The sequence below is a fragment of the Ceratina calcarata genome, unplaced genomic scaffold (genome assembly GCF_001652005.2).
Source record: "Ceratina calcarata isolate Rehan_Ccalc_2016 unplaced genomic scaffold, ASM165200v1 scaffold39.2, whole genome shotgun sequence".
Lineage (NCBI taxonomy): Eukaryota > Metazoa > Arthropoda > Insecta > Hymenoptera > Apidae > Ceratina > Ceratina calcarata.
This window is the reverse complement of record NW_017162322.1, coordinates 689,417-713,049: the sequence shown is the minus strand read 5'-3', so window position 1 is coordinate 713,049 and position 23,633 is coordinate 689,417. Positions and strand designations below refer to the sequence as shown.

At 41.9% G+C, this 23,633-nt stretch overlaps 1 protein-coding gene across 1 annotated transcript in view; it reads left to right on the top strand.

Moving 5' to 3' along the window:
• Positions 1-23,633, top strand: part of Myo10A (unconventional myosin 10A) — a 39,921-nt gene that overhangs the window by 13,206 nt on the left and 3,082 nt on the right. The window contains exons 20-29 of the mRNA XM_026814662.1: positions 335-430; positions 620-1,089; positions 1,150-1,434; positions 1,507-1,718; positions 1,789-1,984; positions 2,173-3,139; positions 3,210-3,452; positions 20,207-20,586; positions 21,673-21,976; positions 22,518-22,913. Of these exons, the coding sequence (XP_026670463.1) occupies positions 335-430; positions 620-1,089; positions 1,150-1,434; positions 1,507-1,718; positions 1,789-1,984; positions 2,173-3,139; positions 3,210-3,452; positions 20,207-20,586; positions 21,673-21,976; positions 22,518-22,913 (3,549 nt within the window). The remainder of the gene's footprint in view (positions 1-334; positions 431-619; positions 1,090-1,149; positions 1,435-1,506; positions 1,719-1,788; positions 1,985-2,172; positions 3,140-3,209; positions 3,453-20,206; positions 20,587-21,672; positions 21,977-22,517; positions 22,914-23,633) is intronic.

The window sequence follows — 23,633 nt, the reverse complement described above, 5'->3', positions numbered from 1 at the left end:
ATCTATAATAACAAATTCAACATGCTAGCATTGTTCAAGTATATGTATAGCCTGTACGTCCTTAAGCCAAACTTCATTTTGGCTTTAGTAAAATAACGAATAATCAGAAACGGTAATATTGATTTACCTCGTATTTCTTCTTATCGCACACAATATAATACGTGATTAAAAAGAGAAAAGTTGCATGTACAAATGTGATCACAGTGGTCTCGCGGTCACATAACTAAATAGTTACTAACCGTTACGCGCGCACTGCACGAGCTTCATTGTCAGTGTTCGCCCGCGAGATTTGCGGGCTTTTGAGCCGCATCGCGGCATGGGTGTGTGTTTCCAGGGCACGGCAGGCCCCTCCAGTATGAATCTTGTCCCCCCAGCCCCCCAAAACGGTGCCCAAATCGGGCCGAATGATTCCATTGGACGCTACTCCAAGGTACCTAATCATATCATCTAACTGTGATTAAAAACCTAGCCTGCTTTGACGGCACTGTAAATAACGGCACAGATCAGAAAGTGTTCGGCATGATTACTTGTAAAATACTTCGTCAATTCTTATTCAATCTATTCGAAAATTGTAACATACGTGCAGTCCGAGATATCAAAGTATGAAATCTTGGAATAGGTATCCTTTAGAGAGCCAGAGGACGGTGAGCTTTGGTCGACGGAGAAGCAGAACACGCCGACTCAAGCTGCTAGCCAGCGACAAGAGGTGACAGTGAAAGCTCAGATTCATCGGTCGCAGAGTCCACCGCGGAAGAACGCTGAAATTGTTAGGAAGACGAGTGTGGAATACGCGGTGAGGAAAATCAGCGTCGAGAGGAAAGTGGGCGAAAAGAAATCGCCCGGTGCGACGGATGCCAAGAGGCCGAGTTCTAATAAGAGCAACGTGCAAAGTAATTTTACGAACGTGCTGAGCGAATTGAAGAATCGTAAAAGTAGCGTCGACAGCAATTTGTCGAACTCTAGTAACAACAAGGGAGTTCCACCCCCGCCGCCTATGCCGCCGCCCTTGGAATCCCACGATCCATCAGAATCGAGGCCTTTCTTAGATCCTTACGGAAGGGCCAAAACCGTTCGAATAGGCAAATGGAGGTAAGTAATAAAATAATAAAAAATTATCTACATTTTACTAATATTTGATATTAATTCCAGATGGCCTCCGCCGAGCGACTCGAACGAAAATCAGAGCCAAGACAGCTTTATAGAATTTAAAATGCGGCAGCAGCAGCAACAACGGAAAATCACGCCGCAGTATCAAGAATATAATCAAGGCGACGGTGAGCCGAGCACAGAAGGTGCCGTGGAATGGGAGGAGTTCGAAATTGAAAATATTGTTGGAAACGAGGACAAAACAGTAGTGACTCACTCGTCCACTCCGATTTCCAAACATGAAAATGGGTATAAAGAAGAGGGAGAGAAAAAGAAGAAAAAATCAAAGTAACTCTTTTAAATTGTATCCGGCATTTCAACTTAAAAAATCATTCGTTAAAACTTAATTTTATTATTCAGATCCGCGTTAGAAGTCGGCGCGCAGAGACCGTCGCCAGGAAGTATAGGAAAACTGAAGCTCAGTTCAGAGATGAGGCAGAGACTGGAAAAGGTTACGGCGAATCACAGCGTCAGATCGACTAAAACCGCCGAGAAACCCGCCCTACCACGCGACGACGCTAAAGTCAAACGTTTAGAAGATAATAGGAAGCTTCTCCTCGAACAACAATTGGGTAATTGTCTAATCGATCATTCAAATGCATGGAAAATGAGTAATTGCTATTTGGTAATACTCGTTTCAAGGGGGACGATGGGACGATTACGCATCGACGGCTGACGACACGCAAAGCATTACTTCAAAAGGCACGACCGATATGATGACTCAGGCGCAAGTTGTCAGGACCCAGATCGAAAGAATGGAGAGGCCTGTGCCACCTCCGCTTCCTATTACACCTCCGCAGCCCCCGAGCCCCAGAGGCGGAAGCATGTACAGCAACAGGTATTGTTTCCTCGAGCTCAATAGTAAATTTCATTCATCCATTTAAAAACAAATGAAATGCGTAAAAAAATATCCAAAGACTTGCAAAATATTAAAAAATAAAATGTTAAAATGATTCTCGGTCTGTTAATTTCTATATTAAAATTCTCATATTTCAAACTTGGTACGAAATAATTATTTCTCTATAGTCAATCTGGAGTGCCACAGCCCAGATCGCCACCAGCCCCGGTGGAGCCGAAGGGTCGAGATTCCTTTAGAACCTCTCCAGATTCGGAAACCTTCGAGCATTTCGCGAAGAATCAACGCGACATGTTCAGCCAAAGCCGAGACATTTTCGCATCCCAGCAACACTTGCGAGAGAATCACGAGTACCGGAATGCACAGGACCAAAAATCGAAAGACTTTTACGGGAAAGACAGTACCGACATGGCCAGTTCCGCCAGAGACAGGAGCTCGGATTTCGATTCTCGTCGAGACTTCAACTCAGACATCTTCGATCCGAAATACACGAGGGACATATTCGAAAATTCTAAAAGAGACTCTTTCGGAATGATCAGGGACGTGTCTCCGAAGTCCAGAGATAGCTTCGGAATGCCGACGTCGAGGGACTTTGGCGTGATGCCCAACACGAGGGAATCGTTTGCGGCCGCTCGGCAAAGTTTCAAGAAATTAGACATGGACAGGAGATCGAGCGTGGCTTCGACTCATCGCACGGACAAGATGGAGAGGATCGAAATAGAGGAATGGCCCGAGTTTCTCAGGCCTGTAATGCCGCCGGCCGAGAAACCAGAGATCGAGAAGGTCCAGGAAGTCGTGAACACGAAACTATATCCTCAGACGTCGTCGGCTCATTTCACGTACAACCGAGTGACGTGGACGTTGAGGGTGAAGAAAGAGGTGTTCGCGCCTAACGAAACGCTCAACAGTCCCTTGGCGCTTCACTTGGTATTCTGTCAAGTCGCGTACGATGTGCTCGCCACGTCGAGCATCAGAATCACGAAGGAGGATAGGCAGAACATGCTCAAGATGCTGGATAATTATGGTGTCACTCTGGACAACTTGCAGAGTACCCAGCACAAGATTACTATCAAGAAAAATGTAGTCGATATGGCTAAACAGTGGCCGCTGTACTTCGCGAGGATATTCCCAGTGTCCGTAAGTAAAAAATTTCGGAACCTATTACAATGACTCTCATTGAATCTTTTTTAATTATTTTTGTAATCAGATTGGGCCTCAGCATCCAGAGACGCAACACGTGGCCATCTCTCATCACGGTCTGCGACTGATAAAACGCACGACAAGCGGTGACTTAGTTATTTTGGAAACACTACCATTAGAAGACATCGTGTCAGTGAGCTGCCCGAGAATCGGTGTATGCGTGTTACAAATCTCGTCGGGAGTCAGGCTACCCTTGCACACGAATCGAGCGCCGCAGTTAGCAGAGATGATTAACACCTACATCAGACTGGTAAGTAAAATCCATTTGAGCCGACATATCAAGCCAACGTCTGGCGAACTAATTATCACATCTGTTGGTTGTATTATCATATTTACTGAAGTCAGAACTAGTTTTTGCCTCAGACAGGATACGTCGAGCAAAATTCAGCAAAAAGATTCACGCGCGTTACAAATTTTTGCGGTAGACCGTGATTGACCGACTTCCACTCGTCGTTTTCTATCTGATCTCAGCCGGAAAATTTACAGAACGCTCCGTAACCGTTACTTGCATCAATCTACATTTCGCGGATACCTGTTCGCGAATAATTCCGCGTCCGGAATGCACCAGAAACGATTGATCAACCCTGAGCTTCTTTACTCTAACGGACTAACCCGATCGCTCCCGCGACGACACGGGCAGACGCCCCCCGGGGACGTTACCCCTTTACCGCGTACTTTCTTGAGGAAATCGTGGGCTCGCTTTCCGCTACCCACGCATTAAGACGGAATGCGACGTCCGTCGGACGCAGGACCCGCAGGCCCGTTCCTCCTCGTCTATCTATCCCTACAGTGGTTATTATCGTTAGCTGCTCCAACCGATTTCCACACGCGCGATCACGTTACCTCACCGCGCTATTAATTGCGCAAGACGCGAACACAGCCGCCGACCTTCGAGGATCGTGGCAATTTTCTTTTACCATAACGAGAGTAGAAAGTGACTTCCCTCGGGAAATTCAAACGGAAGGAATTAGAATACTGATTTCTCTGATCCATTAAGAAAAGCAAACGCTATCTGATTTTACTTTGGGTTAATGGGTTAAATATAAAATTCTAATTAATCATCTACAATGCAACGATTGCTTAAAATATTAGAGAGAAAGGATCGCGATGGCCTGGATTGATTAATTAGCGAGATCAATGATGCGTCAAATGAAATCGGCCTACTATCATAAAATAAGAATAGTAAATAATTAATTAATCGTTGTCTGGTATCAAAAAGGAGAATCGTTTATCTACCAATACTTAGAATGGTAACAATGAAAAATTGCTACAAGCCAGCCTTGAATAGTATTGACAGAACAAACCCGAGTTTTATGATCCATAACAAGAAACAAAAGGGTGTAAACAAAAATTTTCTACAACAGCCGGTGCAGTACGTCATAAGGAGTAATCCGATCCAGAACTAATCAATCGACGCATTAACATTCCAAACACGACTTCCCACTGAGAATCTTTAATTCCAACGAATACTTTGCTCGATCTTAATTTAAACATCGTATATTCAGCCTATCGATTCGATAACTAGCATTCCTGATATTCAAATGATTCCTGTTACGAAATATCACGGTTCCTGAACGAAGCTTATCGAACGTCACGATAAGACTACTACCAATCGTGGAACGAGACTGTACGCAACAATAGGTTGTAATCTTGTCAGGTGGCATGAATGGAATCCCGATTTAATTATCATAAGAGACCCCGTGGATCTTTCGATGCCTCGTTTAACCGTTATTTCGAAATCTCTTTCGACCCCGATCCATACTTCATCCTATCTTCTTAAAGAACGCTCGCGGTATTGAAAATTACCATTTACTACGTGAAAAGTGGAAAGCTTTATCCAGGTTTAGAGATTTATTCGATGATTCATAATTCTTTAGAAGCTTAATGATCAATTTATTCCAAGGAAACCTGCTGTTTGCCGTATGTAATCCGGCATTGAATATTAATACCGTGATATTCGTGCGACACCTCAACCTCTACACAGTTTTATTTTGCATTCACTTCGAACGTGGGACCGGTCAATCGATCGGTCCCTATCATTTTACAATGCTCCAACGATCAGCAGCGTAGCCTCTCAGAGCCCCAGACGAAGTATAAAAAAGAACCAATATTAAATGTTCTCGTCAGATAATTCCCCTAATTTAAACTGAACTTTCCATTTTCGCATGATATTGATTACGATCCCGTTTCTTAAAAGAAACTTGCAGTATTCCCATCTAAATTCGCAATTACTTTTATCTACATACACAATTATTCCTGTTTATCTCGACAATAAATACCGACAGTTATCAATATATTCTTTTATCGAGAACGTCGTCTACGCTGATGATTAGGTCGATACCTTCCTCTGAGCAGAAGGCGCGGAGAACGAGAAGGAGGAGGAGGCATTGGCCAGCATATATGACCACTCACTGGAAACGCAATTTACACTAGGCGTTGCCCGAGGTTGCCTCGTTACATTACGCAGTATCGTGCCGTTAGAATTTCCGACCCGATCGTCGCTAATTGGCGACGGTCAGTTGCGGTTCCGTCGCTCGCGCGTGGAACCATTTTACGAAAAAAAGCTCTATTTCCGTTCATCCGTGAAGGAAGCCGCACGCGCAAGGAATTTCCTCGTGACACATTTCCCCCGCGCTTTTTATATTTTATCATTGAACGAACAGTTGTACAAGAAACGCAACGCTATTTGTTTATTTTTACGACAGCTGCCTTTCCAGATTGTTGCCTTTTTAGTTCTGACTTAAAGCTCCGGATTCCGGAATAGGTCGTATTATAAGATCTGGGCTGTATGAATAAGAATGGAATTTACTGACCATGATAACCGTTTCTGGAAATGGGCACTGCTCGTTCTACTTTTCTCAAATTTTCTGACGTTCTAGAGAACAGAATGAATCCCTTATTAATTTCCTTCCGGTGATTTAAGAAAACTATTGCAAGCAACGTTGCACTGTGTCGTCACAGTGCAGACATGACAAAAGAGGTAGACAACAATTTGTTACCGGTTTTACACCTTTCAAATGTCGCTGTCCACAGGTGAAGTCTTCTACTAGAAGACTTTCACTGCGATCCCATCGTTGCACGTCTGTCGCAATTTAAACACTGTCATAACTGTCATTACAGTCGAACAAATATTATAACGATATGAATCTCAAATTATCTTCTGTGCAATCGTATTCGTATTTTGAAACGAAACAATGTTTCATTTCACTAGAGACTAAATGTAAACCTCTCTCCGTTCGGACGGGAGACAGTCCTCGCAATTTGCTATGCGGTTCGCAGTCGCATTATATCCCAATCACATCCTAGCATTCCGAAGACAAAGAGAACGAGGAATCCCAGTCGACGCGGAGGAAACGTCGCGTCGATTCGTCTTACCTCCCGTTTCTTACCTCGCCGCACACGTAATAAAGAATCCCCGGCCAATTGTAAACACCTCGTCCCTACGCGCAGGTGTATCGTTGCCACGGTGCATACGTTACGAGAAATCGGATCTCTCCGTTCGCAGGTTTCTCCGTGGCGTAAAAAAAAAATCGGCTGTCATACCGTCCCGGTGTAATTACACGAGGAGGGATCGAACCGGTTGGGGGTCAAACGATTCGCCTTCCGCGCGCGATGAAAGTTACCATACTTTATTCGGTAGGGTTCCTCGAACAGACCCGACTACATTCTCACTTGACAAACTCGACAAATTCCTAATTGGATCGTTTCTTAACCAGGCATGCCTTACGCGAATTCCACAAACGAAATACAAAACGAGTTCTCCTTCACCCTCCCAAATACATAATAATTATACGTTCGATGTATATTTCACGGATATTCAACGTAGTCTATTAATCAGAAACTTTGCACTTGTTAATTAGACTGTGTAACCAGAAACTTATCATCTACGAACAAGTTCGTTATTCCCCTTTAACAAATTTCTGTAAAATGTTTTATGTATTATACAGAATTCATTTATATATTAACAGGATGTCGAAAGAGCTATCTCTAATAATTGTTCATCGCAGCGGATCGAAAATACATAATTATCGTCTAAAATGTATCACTAATTAAGCTTGTTCAAAATTTCACCTAAAACCTTTAATTTCCTCCCTGCGCGTTTGCGTATCGGATGCACACGGCTGCGCGCATGTTCATACGCTCGTCAGAAGCCGAATAACGATCAGCCGCGTCTGCTCAGGCTTCTTTCGACCGATTCCAGGGTTCAAGCAACTCTTCTGTTTACCAGAGGCAACACCTTCCTTCTCGTGGAGAACGCCGGAAGCCGTTTGAATTGCTAATGACCACGGCAACGATCGTTATCTGGCTCTGACACTCGCTGCCTGGCCTAAATTCCCTGCCCGGTGTCCTTCCCGAATTTTCACCCGCTCTGACCCCTCCCCTACCTCCAGTGAATGAACCCTCGTGCTTTGTTCTAAGTCGAGTGCCATGAAAAGTCTCGTACCACAATTTATTATATTTTTCCAAATTAAGGATTCTTCTTGTCTTGTGTACGACAATTTTATTCAATTAATGAGTCATTGAGTCAATTAGAGTTTATTCAATTAATGAGTCTTCTATCATTGATTGTTTAATCCTGTATATCAAGAGTTAATCTTATATCAAGAGATAGTGTCGAGAAGAAATTCTTGGTGAAGCAAACAGCATTTGTCAGATATATGAAATAATAGCAGTAATCTTCTTAAACGGTTTCACTTTCAAACGTGTCTTCGGCTTTCGTTCTCGAAACATCAAGTGTCGCAAGTGAAGCTGGTCGTTTAAAGCAAAAGAGTTACGACAGATTAATCGAAATGGAGATATCTGGCTCGATAGGACAGGGGAGGAGTTTTCCGAGAGCCAACTGGTCTTTCTGGTAACGAAAGGTACAGTCGCCTTTTACAGTTGCCAGCTCGATTCAGGGAAAACGTTTCGCGGCGAGATGCAAAAAGAAGTTGAAAAATGCAGCCCGGCTAGAAAATTGTTAAGCAGGAAGAACGGCGGGCGAGAAAGCGTTGAAAACGTTTCACGATGAGTCGCGGACGGAAATTGGATCGAGTTTCCTTAAAATGGAAGCCAACGAAATCGCTACGTCATCAAACTTGAGAGAAGCCACTTGGCTCTCTTAGACTATACAATTTCATATTAATTTGGAACTCCAATAAGAATTCGACACTTCTAATTCTAATTACCCGGTTTCGTTAGTATTCCCTAATTGTACATTTCGAAATTCATTTTAATTAGCTCCTGATTGCACGGTTACTCAACGACGTGACAGATAATTACGTTTACTTCGCGGTTAATACGCTATATATTATCCAGAGGACTATACAATGCTGAATCGTCTGTCCCATCGCGGTTGCTAAATCATCAATGATTTTATAGCATAAGAGGAAGGGAAAGATGGAGGTTGTAAGGTCGCGTAGGTACGTAGAAACGTGGGAACGTCTCTTCAGACTTAAGGATCCTCGGATCCTTCCGGCGGAAGAGGACAACAATCATCCTCAATAATTTTTAACAAAGAACAGGAATGATAGCAAAAAATATTTGAATGACACTAACGTGATATAAAACGAATTATAATTAGACTGCAGATTTCATGGATTTATAGAACTTGCAAAAGATGCATAGAATTCTTGCCACGTACAAAATATTAAAAAAATGAGTAAATCAGAAATACATTTCTAACTGACATTTTAAAAACTCTAATTATAGTAAGTAAAACGTAAATTTAAAATTATAGTCGACGAAGTATTGATGCGAAGTGTGGGAACGTGGTTGCTTTTAGGAAACAAAAATGGGAGTATACCTAAGCGTTCGGGGTGTTTCTTAAGCATTATGGGACCCTGAAAAGAGACCCAAGCGTAATCGTTCGTTTCCGTTAACAGCAGGTGCGCCTGACGTTACACAGCCGCGCGTGAATCACGTATACCTTTTGTGTAGCTTCTTTTCACGAGAACTTCTGACCTGTCTTTCTACGCTATCGACGAATTTCGAATACGAAAGACAGTGCATGATCATTATAACTGAGTATTTATAAAAATCCTAATTAATTCCTATCACGCGGACTGCGCTATGAAAAAGCGCGTTACTTTCACAAATAGGAATTTACATTTGTATGTCTTCTGAGTTGAACTACCGAGTGGAAAAAAATTTACACTCTTTCCCGGTACCAACTATCACTTCCGACATTTTTCCTCACCTCCTCGCTTATTTCCGCCTTTTTTGTCGGTATTTAACTAGAAATAATTTGTCACGCCGTTCTGAGTGAAATCTACGCCAGCGCTGCTATCAATAGGAACGAATAAAATTTAATCTGCTTGGAAACTGGTTACCGGTACAAGGTTAAAAGAAACTATTAATTTGACTGCAACCAGATTAATTTACTTCCTGTATCCCCTTTGCGGTTTCTCTTCTCCTATCAACGTTCGCTTATTACCGACGAGCAACAGCTATTACCCGGCTGTCTCCAATGAAAACTTATGGCAACCCTTCGTCTTCTATTCGAGCGTACACTCGGCTTGACACTAACTAACCCTTTTCAAGGTGGAAATTAAAAACACCGATCGTTCATAATTACCGAGCAGGTAATCGACACCAAGGAAACTATTAATAAACTATCAATCAGATTCTAATTCATTCGACGATTTAATCATCAAAGAAAGTATCAACAGATTCTTTCAGTATTACATGAACGCGTGCTATTAATAAGATCACGCGTGGCATAACTCGATTGTGTTTAATGGAACAGGACCAGAAGATTTCACTTGTCAGTTATGAAACAAATGTGCATTCCAGCAAAACGGCAACTTTTCTAATCCACATTCCAAGTTTTCTAACGCAGCGCGTGCCCATGTCGGAATTTCTTATTGGCAATGAGAATACGTTTCACGGATCGATTAAAGTCACAGTCTGTCGCGCGCGCACGGAATATTAAGCCACCGAACCCGATCAACGAGGAACGCATTCAAGAGCGCCGGCTCAAGGAACGAAAGTTCCTCGTTATTATGTAATAAACATCACTGACCTATGTTAATTGCTGTTAAGTTACCGGCTCTTCCGCCAACCGCCCGACTAGTTCACGTGAACGCGCGATGCATTCGTAACGAGGAAAACTGTACACGGGACGACGTTTCGTCATACCAATCGCGGAGGTCAACGTAAACAAATACCTAAAGCAATTACAATCGAACTTGCAGAGTTCAACAATTTAAATAGACAAATAATTATTGCAATTTTTTATCTTTTAATACGAGATTAATAAAAACGATTTAACAATAAGGAATTTATTAATTGTAGTAAGGAATTTTATCGATAACGATAATAATTAGAAAATTGGCAGGATAATGCAACACGTAGATGTCCCTATTAATTAGAGAACCCGCTCGCATTGATTGCGACTCGTCCTTCCGAGAGAGCGCAGGGGAAACGTTTTTACTCTACATACCTCGGTTCATTATGCGCATTCCGATCGGCGCGCAATGAAAAATGAATGAAAAAAGCGTAAAGGGGAAGCGTAAGAGAGAGGCTGCGTGGAAGGCAGACGCGGAACAGGTCGATGTTCTCGATGCATGGAATCGGATGGTGGGAAATGAAATGCCTCGATATGCCCGTTGGCTCGATCGAAATACGCTTCATCTTGTTATACCAGACAATTTCTAAAATAGAATCTACTTATCCATAATGTATCCAATTTGTCCACTCCTGACCGTTTAGCCAGCATTTTGCATCGAACACAATCTAATCTTTCGGTCAAGATAATTTAATTCTTAAATCAATTCTCGAGTACCACCATAAAAAATAACATTAATGGTACAGTTGAATTCGTGTCTAACTTGAATTCAACGATGATTCTTCCAACTATAGAGACAGAATGAATTTCGGCTGAAACTTCATGCAAAAATGATTGCCACGTGTATCTGGTAAGATCTCATCCCTGGCTTGATGGAGGTTTCCCTCCAGCTATGTAACGACCGATTCAGGAGTTATGTATCGGATGGCCATTGCCGAACGGTGCGCACAGTGGAGGAAAGGCACGACCCAGATATATCGGCGCGTTTCGAAGGTACCGGGCAGCCGGAGCGCAGGGAACGGAGCGCTGTCTATCGGAAACCGCACGGCTCCTCAGTTCATCGACTGTCGTCGCGAGGTGCAGCACCCAACGCGTTCCTCCCGGCACCGCGTCGCGTTTCATCCGCGGTCCAGAGAAACTTCGCGATCGCGTGCACCTTCCTCGCTGATAACGCGCCGCGAGTGAGTGTCAGTGACTGCGCGCAGTCCACACGCAGCAGGAAATAAGAAAAGTGACATGTGAAATTATTGTACGTTTACTCCTCGGATCGTACGTAGTAATCCCCGAATGTACCGTGCAATTTACACAGGATCCGCGGATGATTGAAACGGAATAAGCATAGAAATTGCGGAATATAAATTACGGGAGATAATATCAGCTGCCATAGAAATATTCAATTATCTTCAGATGACTGATTAATTATTGATCGAGAAATTTAGTCCCGGAGAAGAAATTTAATGAATCACGAGGTCAAAGTACTAATTAAAAGAGTATCATACAAATTCCAAATGCTGTACACTATAGATACATCTTTTCAAACGTGATTACAATATTGTGGTTGTGATTTGTTACTCAAACCTGGAAATTTCTCTCGAACAGATTACGTCGCGTTACAAAACGACTGTTAGAGAAATTGTCCGATTGGACGTCGATTCCTTCGATATCTTCTACCAGTTGGATTCCAAACAGAAAACGCGTTAAAGAAACGTGTTGCGCAACTAACGAGGGAATTCGACGAATGTAAAACACGAGTGTCGGTAGAAAAAGGGAAGAAACTCTGTCAAATGGACGCAATCTATTTCTTTGATGCCCATTTAAATGTTACTTTTTCCCATTTTATTTGCATTAACCCGATTCGCATTTACGTAATAAGTGCACGAGTTTCCTGCACGTCTGGACATTAAAATGATTGCTCCAAAGGTCCGAGCTTAGCAAAAAATTGCTTACCATTGACGCAGTTAATTTGCGTGTATCATGCGAAATGATAAATGTGAATCTTGTAATGTACTAGGATATTTCATGATCTCAGAATACAAAATTTGCATCAACATTCATGATATCGTAATTTTCTAAATTTAAACTAGACGGTTCTCAAAGGGCAAAGAACGTACAAAAGAATCGCTTCAAGTGAGAACCGGCTTTCGTAAGCGAAACAATTCTCGGACACATTATTTTGCCGCCGGCTCTAAATTCGTACAATTCTCACGCAATGTTGCTTAGCATTAGAAAACGAATCCGTTCGTTCCCGACTCGCAGATAGGGAAGCTCGTTAAAGTTCGCCGCTGGTTCGATTACGGATAATTAGCAAGCTAGTGTGTATCATCATCGTACGCGGTTGAATTATAACAGTAACCGTACGGTAGCATGAAATCAGCAGGTGGTTTTATAATTAATAGTGCGTGACTCGGATAAGAAAAAATAATTCCACGTGTGCCAAACATCTGTTCGATTTCAGGAAATGCAACAAGAATTCACGTCGAACACGTACAAATCGTTGTTACAATCAATTCTTTGAATCCTTTCTTTCGCATCGTTCTCTTATATAAGTTCCTAGCCACTTGGGACGAGATTTGTAGATTGCAATTTGTTAGATAACTATTTCGAAGCGATTCATACTTCATCCTTTAAGTTCTAAAATGAATTAAATCTCGCTTTGCATAAAATAGCAGAGGAAGCGGAAATCTGATACCATTGTATTGGTACTGACCAAAGCATGTATTCTGCATCTGTTCAAGTTTCCATTTAAAACGAATCTGATTCCTACTTAGTAAACTAGATGAAAAATTGCAACAGAAGTTACAAGCACAGAATTCTGATAGTATCGTTCTATCGGTATCAGAGTCGATCGAGAAAACGAAGAACAAGTAAATTCTGCGTCGATCGGTATCATAATCAACGAAGAACACGAAGTACAGAACCGTTCGCGAGCAATGTCACGCTTGCGTTAGATCGCGAAGGAAAATAACGGGCCCGATTCCGATACGTGTCGCAATAAATCGGTTTCGATCCAACGCGACACCCAGTGTCATGGCGAAATCTCGGCTATGCGCGTCGAGCGAGGCTCAATTACGGTCGTAGTCAACGTTGTTTACCTCGACTGCAACATGCCTCTCCAGCCCGTTAAGAAATTACTCCCCTCCCCCTGTCACATCTCTCTACCTCTCTCTCTCTTTCCATCACGTACACCAGGATGCGCTTTCGATAATTACCTGTTTTCGCGAGGATAAACCAAGCCTCGAGGGAGGCTCTCTTAAAATATTGATTACGGCTACGTGCAAACATCTTGCGCGTTCACCTGACTGGATTCTGACGCGATACTAACGACGATTATGCGTTGGGTGAGGTCGACATTCGTTCGAGATGACAGCACGCTGACGATTTGAATAGAATCTTCGACGCAACAAGTCTTCATTCGATCATTCAAGCCTACCAAACTCGATGCTACGTCTTATTTTTCTTTTACGGTTCTATTGTATTTTTAACACATCATTGTGCCGTTATCCGTAGCGTATTTATAGCGACTGTTACTTTTTAACACCAAACTGTAACTCCCCAGCTAAGGAGTTACACGATAAAGATTCTGAGATACCATTGGGATCGGCCCCCGATGATGGAAATTGCAAGGGATATTTCCCTCCGGTGTTTCTCGATGAACTACGGGAAAGGAAAAACAGGCGCGATCGCGATCTTCCTTACGCAAGCCTGCGAAACTCACGCGAGATCGTTAACGACGCTTCTACGTACGCAAGTTTACGCGTTCCGCGGATAGTTGCGTGGCCTCCATCTCCGATATCGATCTCCGATCGAGCACAAGTAATAGACATCGATCGTCCATAAATTTCGTCCGAGCGGAATAAAACGTTGCATTATAAGAAACTTGACCTTTCGAATAAAAAAAGAGAAATTTGATTAAGGATCAGACATTCAGAAGAAAGGATTCAACTTTCGTGGAATTTATGGAGAGAACGAAATCTCGTTAACGATTAATAACTCGATCATAATCACATTTTCTAATCAACTATTTAAGATTTTTAACAACCTGTAAAAGCGGTTGTTAACTGAAACGTAAAACGCGCGGAGGCAGAGTGCTTGTCATTTAATTAGAGCCAGGCAGCAGAGCAGAACAGGACAATGCTAATTAGCTGTTTCTTCTCCGCTGATTGTTCTCTATCCGTTCTGAATTATTCGCTCTTTTCCTGAATGAAAAAACGATCCGTACATTTGATAACCTTGAGGGAACGATTTTCACCGACGTACATCCTTGAAATACGTAAATGTCGTTCCGGGCTGATAAAATGCGAATAAATTACTCCCGGAGACAAATATTCTTGTCGACTGGTCGTTCAGAAACCGACGCCGATCGTTGAAAAACGAAAGACGAAATTGAATAAAAACGAACAACCAACCAAGGTTGAAATTATAATTTCAAATGATCCTCGAGACGTATGGTACGCGACAAATTCACAGCGCGAAGAGGAATTAACTCGAGCTCGCGTCGGTTATTATCTTTCATGCTTGTTCATGATGAATCGAGAGACATTTTGTGGGTCAGAAGCTGTTCCTTCCATTAGGCTTAGTGACATACTGACTAGCAAAGACTGGATTCTGCTTCCTACTTTTTCCTCGGCTATGCATTTGAATCTGGGTTTTCATGATCGACGTCATATAAATTCTCGAGTAGACAGTTGTGCGTGAAAGAGGCATCCGGGATACTATTCGAAACGTCTACGTAATTTCAATAAACGGATTATTATTCGAGCTAATCCAGGAGAAATTATTTCGCTTTATTTCAGAGGGAAAAAATATCGTGCAACTCCTCTTATTTTCTTGAAGTAGGGAAAGCAAGTTTTCATTAAGAGCGAAGCCCTTTTCAATTGCAACGCGCGGGATAAACCACAAGTTTCTAAGAAATCGTCTTTCTCATTCGCCGGCAGAACGAAGGAGAGTTTGTTAGCGCGAGATAATTGCGAAGAAAAGTGTTCATTGTTCGTCTAGTCTCACGAGTAGCTTCTTCGCGGGTCTTCTCACGAGGCCCTGAAGAAGGTCCTCCTTCCGTGATCCACATTCATATCGAGGACAATTCAATCAAAAGTACCAATCGTAGTACGACTTCGTTATCAACGAACAAAAAGCAGGAAGGGTTAAACGATAAAATCGCTTTCTCTCCTCGAAGTTAAATTCCTTTAATTTATTATCCACTTTTTGGCCCGTGGTTCGAATATTCCCACGATTTCTTTCTCCTTTCTCTACAGAATTCAATCACCGTCTTTCGAAATTTTATTAATAAACTATTACATCCAATCAGGAAGTATAATTTATGTATCGAGTTTCACTTTGCTTTTTCATACCGAAATTATTCCGTTGATCAGTTTTAAGAACGCATTTCGAGTCAGTCGAAGAAAGTTCACGGTCGTGCGTACAGGAACCTCTGATTCAGGGAATCAGGGTTAATTATATTCTACAAACTGTAATTTCTATGCATTGGTCGTGCTCGATGGCGTATACTGTTCAGAAAATTATTTGAAAGCGTTTTGAGCTGCGTTCGAACGTTCGTCGCGACGAAAAGACACTGTCAGCAATCTACTGACATAATTCAGTACTCTGCGTCATCAAGAACGAACCCGAGGATTTGCGTAATCTTAATTTATTTCCTAATAAAAAAAAAATGCACGGTACATTCGTAAATAAATTTCAATGAACACTCAAAGATCTAAACTTCAGGGATTCAGACCATGGATATCCAGCCAAAACTGAAGTGATCATCGTATGATTGAAATTCCGTTAATGATCAAATCGATCTAACAAAAATGGAGAGAGAGGTGTCGGATACTGAAGGGATGTTCTCGAAGAGAATGTCCAGCAACTGGGCAGAGCTGCCCACGACCCTTAGGAAGAAACCGAAGCATCGACCGGAGATCCTCTCACAATTCGTGGATCCTTCAGAGATATCCGAAAACGAGTCGAGGAAGATCGAACCGAAGCCGTTCAACAACGTGCAGAGGATCGTGAGAAGATCCGAGTTCTTGCGTAAATACGAGACGAACGAGAACGGGAAGTGCCCGGATTATCGAAGAAGATTTACGGATTACTCGTTCTGTCGCGTGGACGAGGATTACAGGAAGCACTATGAGGACCACGACTCGAAGCTGGACCCACGTAGGAAGAGTAACCCCGGGAAGTTCGACCACAAGAACTTCTCCGACGAAGATCGGAAGACGAACTCGCCGGATAGTCTACTGGTGAAGTCCTCGGAGTCTGAAATTAGCAGCGACGAATACGGACAAACGGACGACTCCGGGGCGTTCTTAGAGAAGGCCTCGAACCGTGAAAAGGGGAAGAACGAGCAGAGGAACAGGTTCATCAAATTTTTCGCTAAGGACGAGTGCAAGCGTAAAAAGAAAGAGGAGAAGAAGGACACTGCTCAATTGGATGTTAACAAAAATAATGTTAAACAGATCACCAAGAGTCTGGAAGCTAACAAGAAAGACAAAGTATCTAACCAACAAAATTTCGAATATGAAAATATTCCACGAATCGACGTTTCGAAATTGGATCAGAAACCGTTTCTAAATCCCATCGCGACTACTATTAATTCGTTGAACTCTAATAACAATGAGCGTCAGCAAACACAGCCGACTATTGAACAGCTGAGACTCGAAGAGGGTTGTCTGCTGCGAAACTCGAGAAACTCGAGCCCGTGCAATCAATTAAAGAGCAACGAAGCCGAGTTGAAGTACCGTGCTCAGTCGCCAGTGAAGAAACAAAACGGGAAAGATATACCGGTGAACGATTTGATACAAGATTTTTATGATAGCGAACAAATCGTCGGCCGCATGAATGGAGAACGGAAAGTCTCGAAGATGGAGACGATCGCCGAGGAGAACGGGGATGGGAGTAAATTGAGCGTCAGGGAGATCTTGAAGAGGTTCGAGGAACTGAGGACGCAGAACGAGACGCAGACGGAGGAGAAGTCGAACGACAAGACGCTCACCACGATACAGGAGACCTTGAAGAAACTCGACGAAAAGGTCAAGAGCTACCAGGTCACGATCCCGATAAAATTCTTGCGTCCTCGATTAATAAATAGTCCGTAAATCTTACTGGTTTCCAGCCGGGACATACCTCTACGTGGTGAATCGATAAGAATAATCACATAAAATAACCGATTCCCTTTTAATCGCGTTGGGAGACGTTTTGTTCGACGGAGCTCATTCAACGATTCACGTTGTATATTTCAATCAATTCCTCTTCAGTAAAAATACATAAAAGATGCATACGAACTCGAATCGTTTGAAGTACAGATATTCTTCTGGGACTGTACACGAGTAATTGAGTTACGTGCAATTTTATTACGATTCGCGACTCTTCCGTTATTACTTTAACACACTTCCAGCTAATTACTAGTCGAATAACGACTCTCCTGAAATTGCATAATACAGGAAGTCGAAACGTGTCTTAATTACATAATACACATTTATCGACCGTGCGTAAACAAGCATTACTATCTGGAATCAGTTTATTTTTACGACGTATGCATAACGTTCTTTAATTAGACAGCAACAATAGAAGGGGCCAGTAATGAATTTAATAACAAGTGCCTCTACACTTTCCCATCGAACTTTCATGCAATATGATTTGCTGTAATATGTTATTTTCGACGATCAGTCAGAAAGCAATTTCACATCGGCAATTAACGATCGACGCCCATCGACTTTCCTTCGGAACAATTTATGCTCGCCGCAAATGAAAAAACGTAGCCCGAGGTGTCAGTCCCGTCAACCTCCGAGTTTTACAACCGATAAACATTTTTTCCTTATCGCGATCGTCCTTGATGCAACGGAACCGCGTTTTCGTTTCGCTTCACGGTCGCGTGAAAATCGATTTTTCTGATTTCCACGAGAAATCGTCGAAGGAAGCTGGTTGTACCGTTAAGCAGACCAAAAGGAACGCAACACGTTCATACATAATCGAGCCTGTTTAACATCTTCACTGCGTCAGAACGTATCAGCAAAAATTTGTATCCCCGGTGCTAAAGATACCGTAATTGAAGGCTCACGCCGAGTGTAACGAGCAGAACCATTAAAAAGTTTAAACAGAATTAATCGTGCCACCTTAGAAGGTATCGTTCTTGCTACAATTAGGGTTAACGAAGTACAAATTAGGACCGCGACGCTTCAACCGGCGAGTATATATCATTTCACGAGGCGAGAGATGACGTTGCAACTCCATTAAAACGATCAATATTAATCTGAAGGCGCCAAGATAATTTATGTAGGAAATAAAACCACCTACATATCGTGAGTTACGGAAAATGCTTGATAGAGTCGTACGCATAGAGCAATTTATATCACAAGCAGGGCGGAGAGAATCAAGTAGATGCTTGTTCTTATTAATGCCATTAGCGTAACGCCGCTGTGTCCAGGTACACAACCGTATACCTGGATAATGATTATCTGGGTCAGGGTCAACATCTGCTTATCTCACTCACTCGGGTGTAATACCACGTTCAGGTTTTTGTCAACAGGACTCCGATATACCAGGTGCTACGTTATAATTTTTTCAAGAATTTATATTTCAAAATGTATGTATATGTATGTATACATATGTATTTATATTCGGTTGAGATATCGTCAAATCTGGGACGACCAATTTCCTTTTTAAAGCAATTGGCATTCAGAGCAAACTACGATAATACCTATAAAAATTGACAACATACGTTCCTTTACTTTCGGGTAATGGCTACTTATTACATAGCAAATTGCGGGAAATTGCGGGTTACGTTATTGCAATATCATTCACGGTACGGGGGAAAAATTACAGTACTGGAATGGAAGAAATCACAATTTACTAAATATACATATGTCAGCTGTTGAAATAATAATGTCGAATCGTACTGAGCCATAAAGTTGGAAACTTTCACGAGGCATTATCGGAGTCGGAAAAGTGCAACCTTTCTTGCAGACTTTCTTACATATTACACACTCGCAACTTGCTATCATCGAAAAAACAAATTGACCATTAAATATATTAAAGGTACACAACCCGCTAATTTTTTTTCATTCTTCGATTTTCTCTGAAAGCTTGTTCAAACCGTAGTACATAGCTCAAACGTTCACGAATGAGATAATTTTGTGGAGAATCTAGTCTCTGGAGAAACCAGTTACACGGATGTAACACGGATAAGTCGGCCGTAGGTCGGATTATTAATTTACGGGTTTCATCGTGGCATTAGAAAAAAGGAAAATCAAAAATCAGAGTGTACGTAAATAGTACTCATCGCATTCCTCGCGTTGATTTGCGTGCAAAAGGAAACTTGTTTCCTCGTCGGATCGATGGACCCGAGATACCCGCGGTGAAATGCAGGAAATGCGAGCCGAAAGAGAAAATGAATAATAGGAAAGGTCGAGATGCCGTCGTCGCGTAAATCATTCGCGAAACCAGGGCGACGCGAGGCGCCGCCCACACAAAACAATTTTATCGCTAGTTTTTGCTGAATAAAAAACCGACTCGTCACAGAAATGTGAACCCCTGAACGTGGTACTTCAACGAGATTCCTCAAGAAGAGAAAAGTATCGATATCCGTTTGTCTTACTTAAACGGCATATAAAGATCTAATAATAGACTGCGGATTTTTATACAAGACATGCACATATGATAGTCAACTAAGAAAATATATTTCAGATGAACGTTTCTTTTATTACTTATTCCCTGCAATATACTTTTAATGTTTGTTATGTGTTTAAATTATTTTATAAATGCATAATAAATAATAATGCATATAAGTATTGATAGCAAGTGAAATGATATCACTTTTCTCTTCCTGCAACAATATGAGACACGTGAAAATAACTGAGCTCTTTCGAGTATGCAGAATATCATCCAAATAAATTGATAGTAAAAACAAGAAGCAGAAAAAGAATTATTTCAAAAATAATAATGTACGCACTTACTTTCAGGTTGACCATAAGCCGCTGCACAAGCCGAACCATCACGAGAACCATGTGTCGCAGATCACGAAATCCATCCAGTCGCAGGCGAACCATAACAGCACGGCGAACCATGTGCACGGTCAGCCGAATCACGTTATCGGTAACCACGAGAGCAATCACGTGTCCGGTGCTCGTGTGCCGAATCACGTGTCGGCAACGAATCAGGCGAATCATCAGAAAAACCAGCAGAACCAGCGGCTGAGCTCGAGCCAGCAAGAGTGGCGGCAGCCGGAAGACAACGGCAGATTGCAAGAGGATGGCATATACGAGACCGGGCCGGTCGTCAACGACGGCAAACACTCTCTGTTGCAGTACGCCATGCTAAACTTTAGACAGAGCACCGAAAAGTTAGTAAACCCCCAATCTTTATTCATTTGATATATAAATCACGATTATAGAGCCTCGGTATTTTGTTAATTATATTCTTAATTGTTACACGCTGTGCGCTCTAGGCTTAAACGAGTAAGTAGATAGAAAAAACTTATCAAAAACACCTATTCTCTTCCTAAACGGCATAAATACAGGCGAGAGATTAGCGTTAAAAGACTAATTGGCCTCTCTTACGCAAGTAACACGGTGCCGGCCGTGTTGAGAAAGCATAACGCACTGGTTGTTCTCAGAGTAACGTCGACCATCCCGGTGAACGCGTGTAACGAATGCGGCTCGTCTTATTTTGCCGTTTTCCCGCGATCCAAGTATTCAACCGAGAAAACCCGATACAAAAATCGACAAGATTTAGTTTCTATCGTTAACTTCGTTTTTCATCGTTCGCGAAGGAGGATCTAGGTGGAATTTATTAAACCGCTAATGAACAGATTTCTACAAGTACGTAAAACAATGTTGCATTTGAAACTAGTGCGTAAAATCGTAAAGTGGGAATCGACTTATCGTAATTTCCTTCGCCATTCAGCCAGCCAGGCTAATTAAAATTAATTGGAACACGGGTTTTCACTGGTGTGCCCATTTTCATTATTCATTTCTATAGGCGCGAAAAGATATATTCAGAAACTGCAGTGAGGACCGACTTGTAAAGAGATATCGAACGCGAAACGAGAGATCACCGCGGAAAAACGATAACGTCTTTAAGAAGAACCATTAGAACGCGTAACTAGAGTGGAGGCTTCCTAAACATGACTTTGACAACTAACGACCACCCAGCCCGTATTCTCAACGGGACTTTTTCCTCTCTGGCAACATCCTGCAATGGGAATCTCCTTTACGGCCTACTCCTCCAACGAGACGTCTTCCGTTTTGGAAGACTATTACTTAAGTCCCGTTTCATCGATAAACTCCTATCCAGTGGAAGTTACATTCCGACGCTGATATAACGATTTTTCCTCTCGATATCCGAGACACAAGCGTTATAAAATATGACAGAGCTTCGTATCAGGATTATCTCTAAGCCGGGGGTTTCAAAGAGAATTCCTTTCTAGATTCGAGATGCTGAAGACAGCCGATGGGTCGATAAGCGGATCCCTTAAAGTGATAGAGTCATTGAAGAGTAAAAAGAAGAACAAGAAGAACAAGGGTCAACCGGACGGCGCGGAATGGACTTGGAAGGAACAAGTGGACCTTGTGAAATACTCTCCGGTGCCAATCGAGCAGAGTCTTTTAAGATTAGACGCGGATTTGAGTACCCTGGCAGTCGAGTGCTTCTTGTGTCTAATGAGGTACATGGGCGATCAACCGTTGCCGCCTGATACCAGCGAAGTTAAATGCGTTTACACCATTCTAATGGTAAGTGACAAATGAATTTCTAAATAACTAAACGTTAGTCAATGGAGGTTGATTCATGGAATAAATTGGAGGAAGCGCGGTGAAACTTGTCGAGATGATTTCAATTTAATGATGAAGGATGCAATACTAATCTGATAACCCACTTTCAGCAAAGGAAACGTTAACTTACTTTTACAATTAAATGCAAGTTGCTCTTTCACAGGATTTTCTCTTATAATAGCAATCGTAATGATTTCTTGAAGGAGAGTTTCGAACATCTTGCAAACAGTGCATTAAGACTATTCCATTATCGATTTTTACAACTGGAAATGTGTGCCACATTAATATATTACCATCCTTCACCAATAATTGAATTCTAACAATATGGAAGGGTATTCGGATATGTAATTTTATTCATTTTATTTTCATTCTTCGAACAGTGTACATTTTAAAAGAAACACTTACGGTATACCTCACTGAGTTCCCCGACTAATTACGACTAGCTTTCCCTTGCCTTAAATTACCAGAATCTAAGTTATCTCTACTCTCGATCTCGTTGCAGCATTGTCACAAGTACGAACAGCTCCGTGACGAGGTATACTGTCAATTGATGAAACAGACCACGAACAACAAGAGCCCGAATCCCGAGAGCTGCCAACGGGGCTGGAGGATCTTCAGCATCGTCGCTGCTTATTTCACCTGTAGCGATGGCCTCAGGCCGTACCTTACCAAATACCTGGAAACCGCGGCCTACGACAAGCGGAGAGCGTATCATGGAACAGCAACGGTGTGTCTACAGAACCTAAGGAAAACGGTCAAGTACGGTGGAAGGAAAAACGTGCCAAGCGTGGACGAGATTATGGCTATCAGCGCGGGTAGAAACGCGAAGCGACAGATTTACAGATTGCCAGGCGGAACGGAAAGAGTTATCAACACCAAATGCACCACTGTTGTCCAGGTAAGTCGTTGGAAATAAAAATTGCGAGAGCCAGATTCAAAATGTGCAAGTCAAGTTAGGAAGCCTGATTTGAAACTAAAAATATAATGCAGAAACAAATTCGAACATTTGCAACCATTCCTTGGAAATGAAAATTAGCAATACTATTAATGAGCTTGAAATAGGAAACTATCAATGCCTTAACGATATTCTCACGTAGTTTATAAAACATTTCTCTAACACTATGCTTTGTAAAACGAGTATAGAAATAAATAATAGAAACAAATTATGGTAATATTGGTTTGAAGTATTTAAAAACAGTGAAAAGTAAATGAATTCTGTGCTGCCATGTACAGGCGCAACAAAACACAAGCAAGAAGGCATGAAAATTAATCATGCAGTGGGAAATCACAGCATAAAATCAAAGCTTACCGTATTATCATTACTAATCATCATAGCCTGCAGATTCGATGCATTCATAAGAAAACTGAATATGCAAAAATTACAACTGCATGTAACATGTAAAAGTATTGAGAACATCTAATGCATAAAAGTATTGAGAAACACACGAGCAAAATGCATATGACAATATACAAATACTTACTTAAGACACGATCTTCTAATTAATATCAAAAATGTTTAATTGTGCAAAAATCAACAGTTTAATGATTAACAAAGGCACAAGTCACTAACACTTTCATGCTCTGATTTCCGAAAGTGACGTACGTAACCTGCATACGA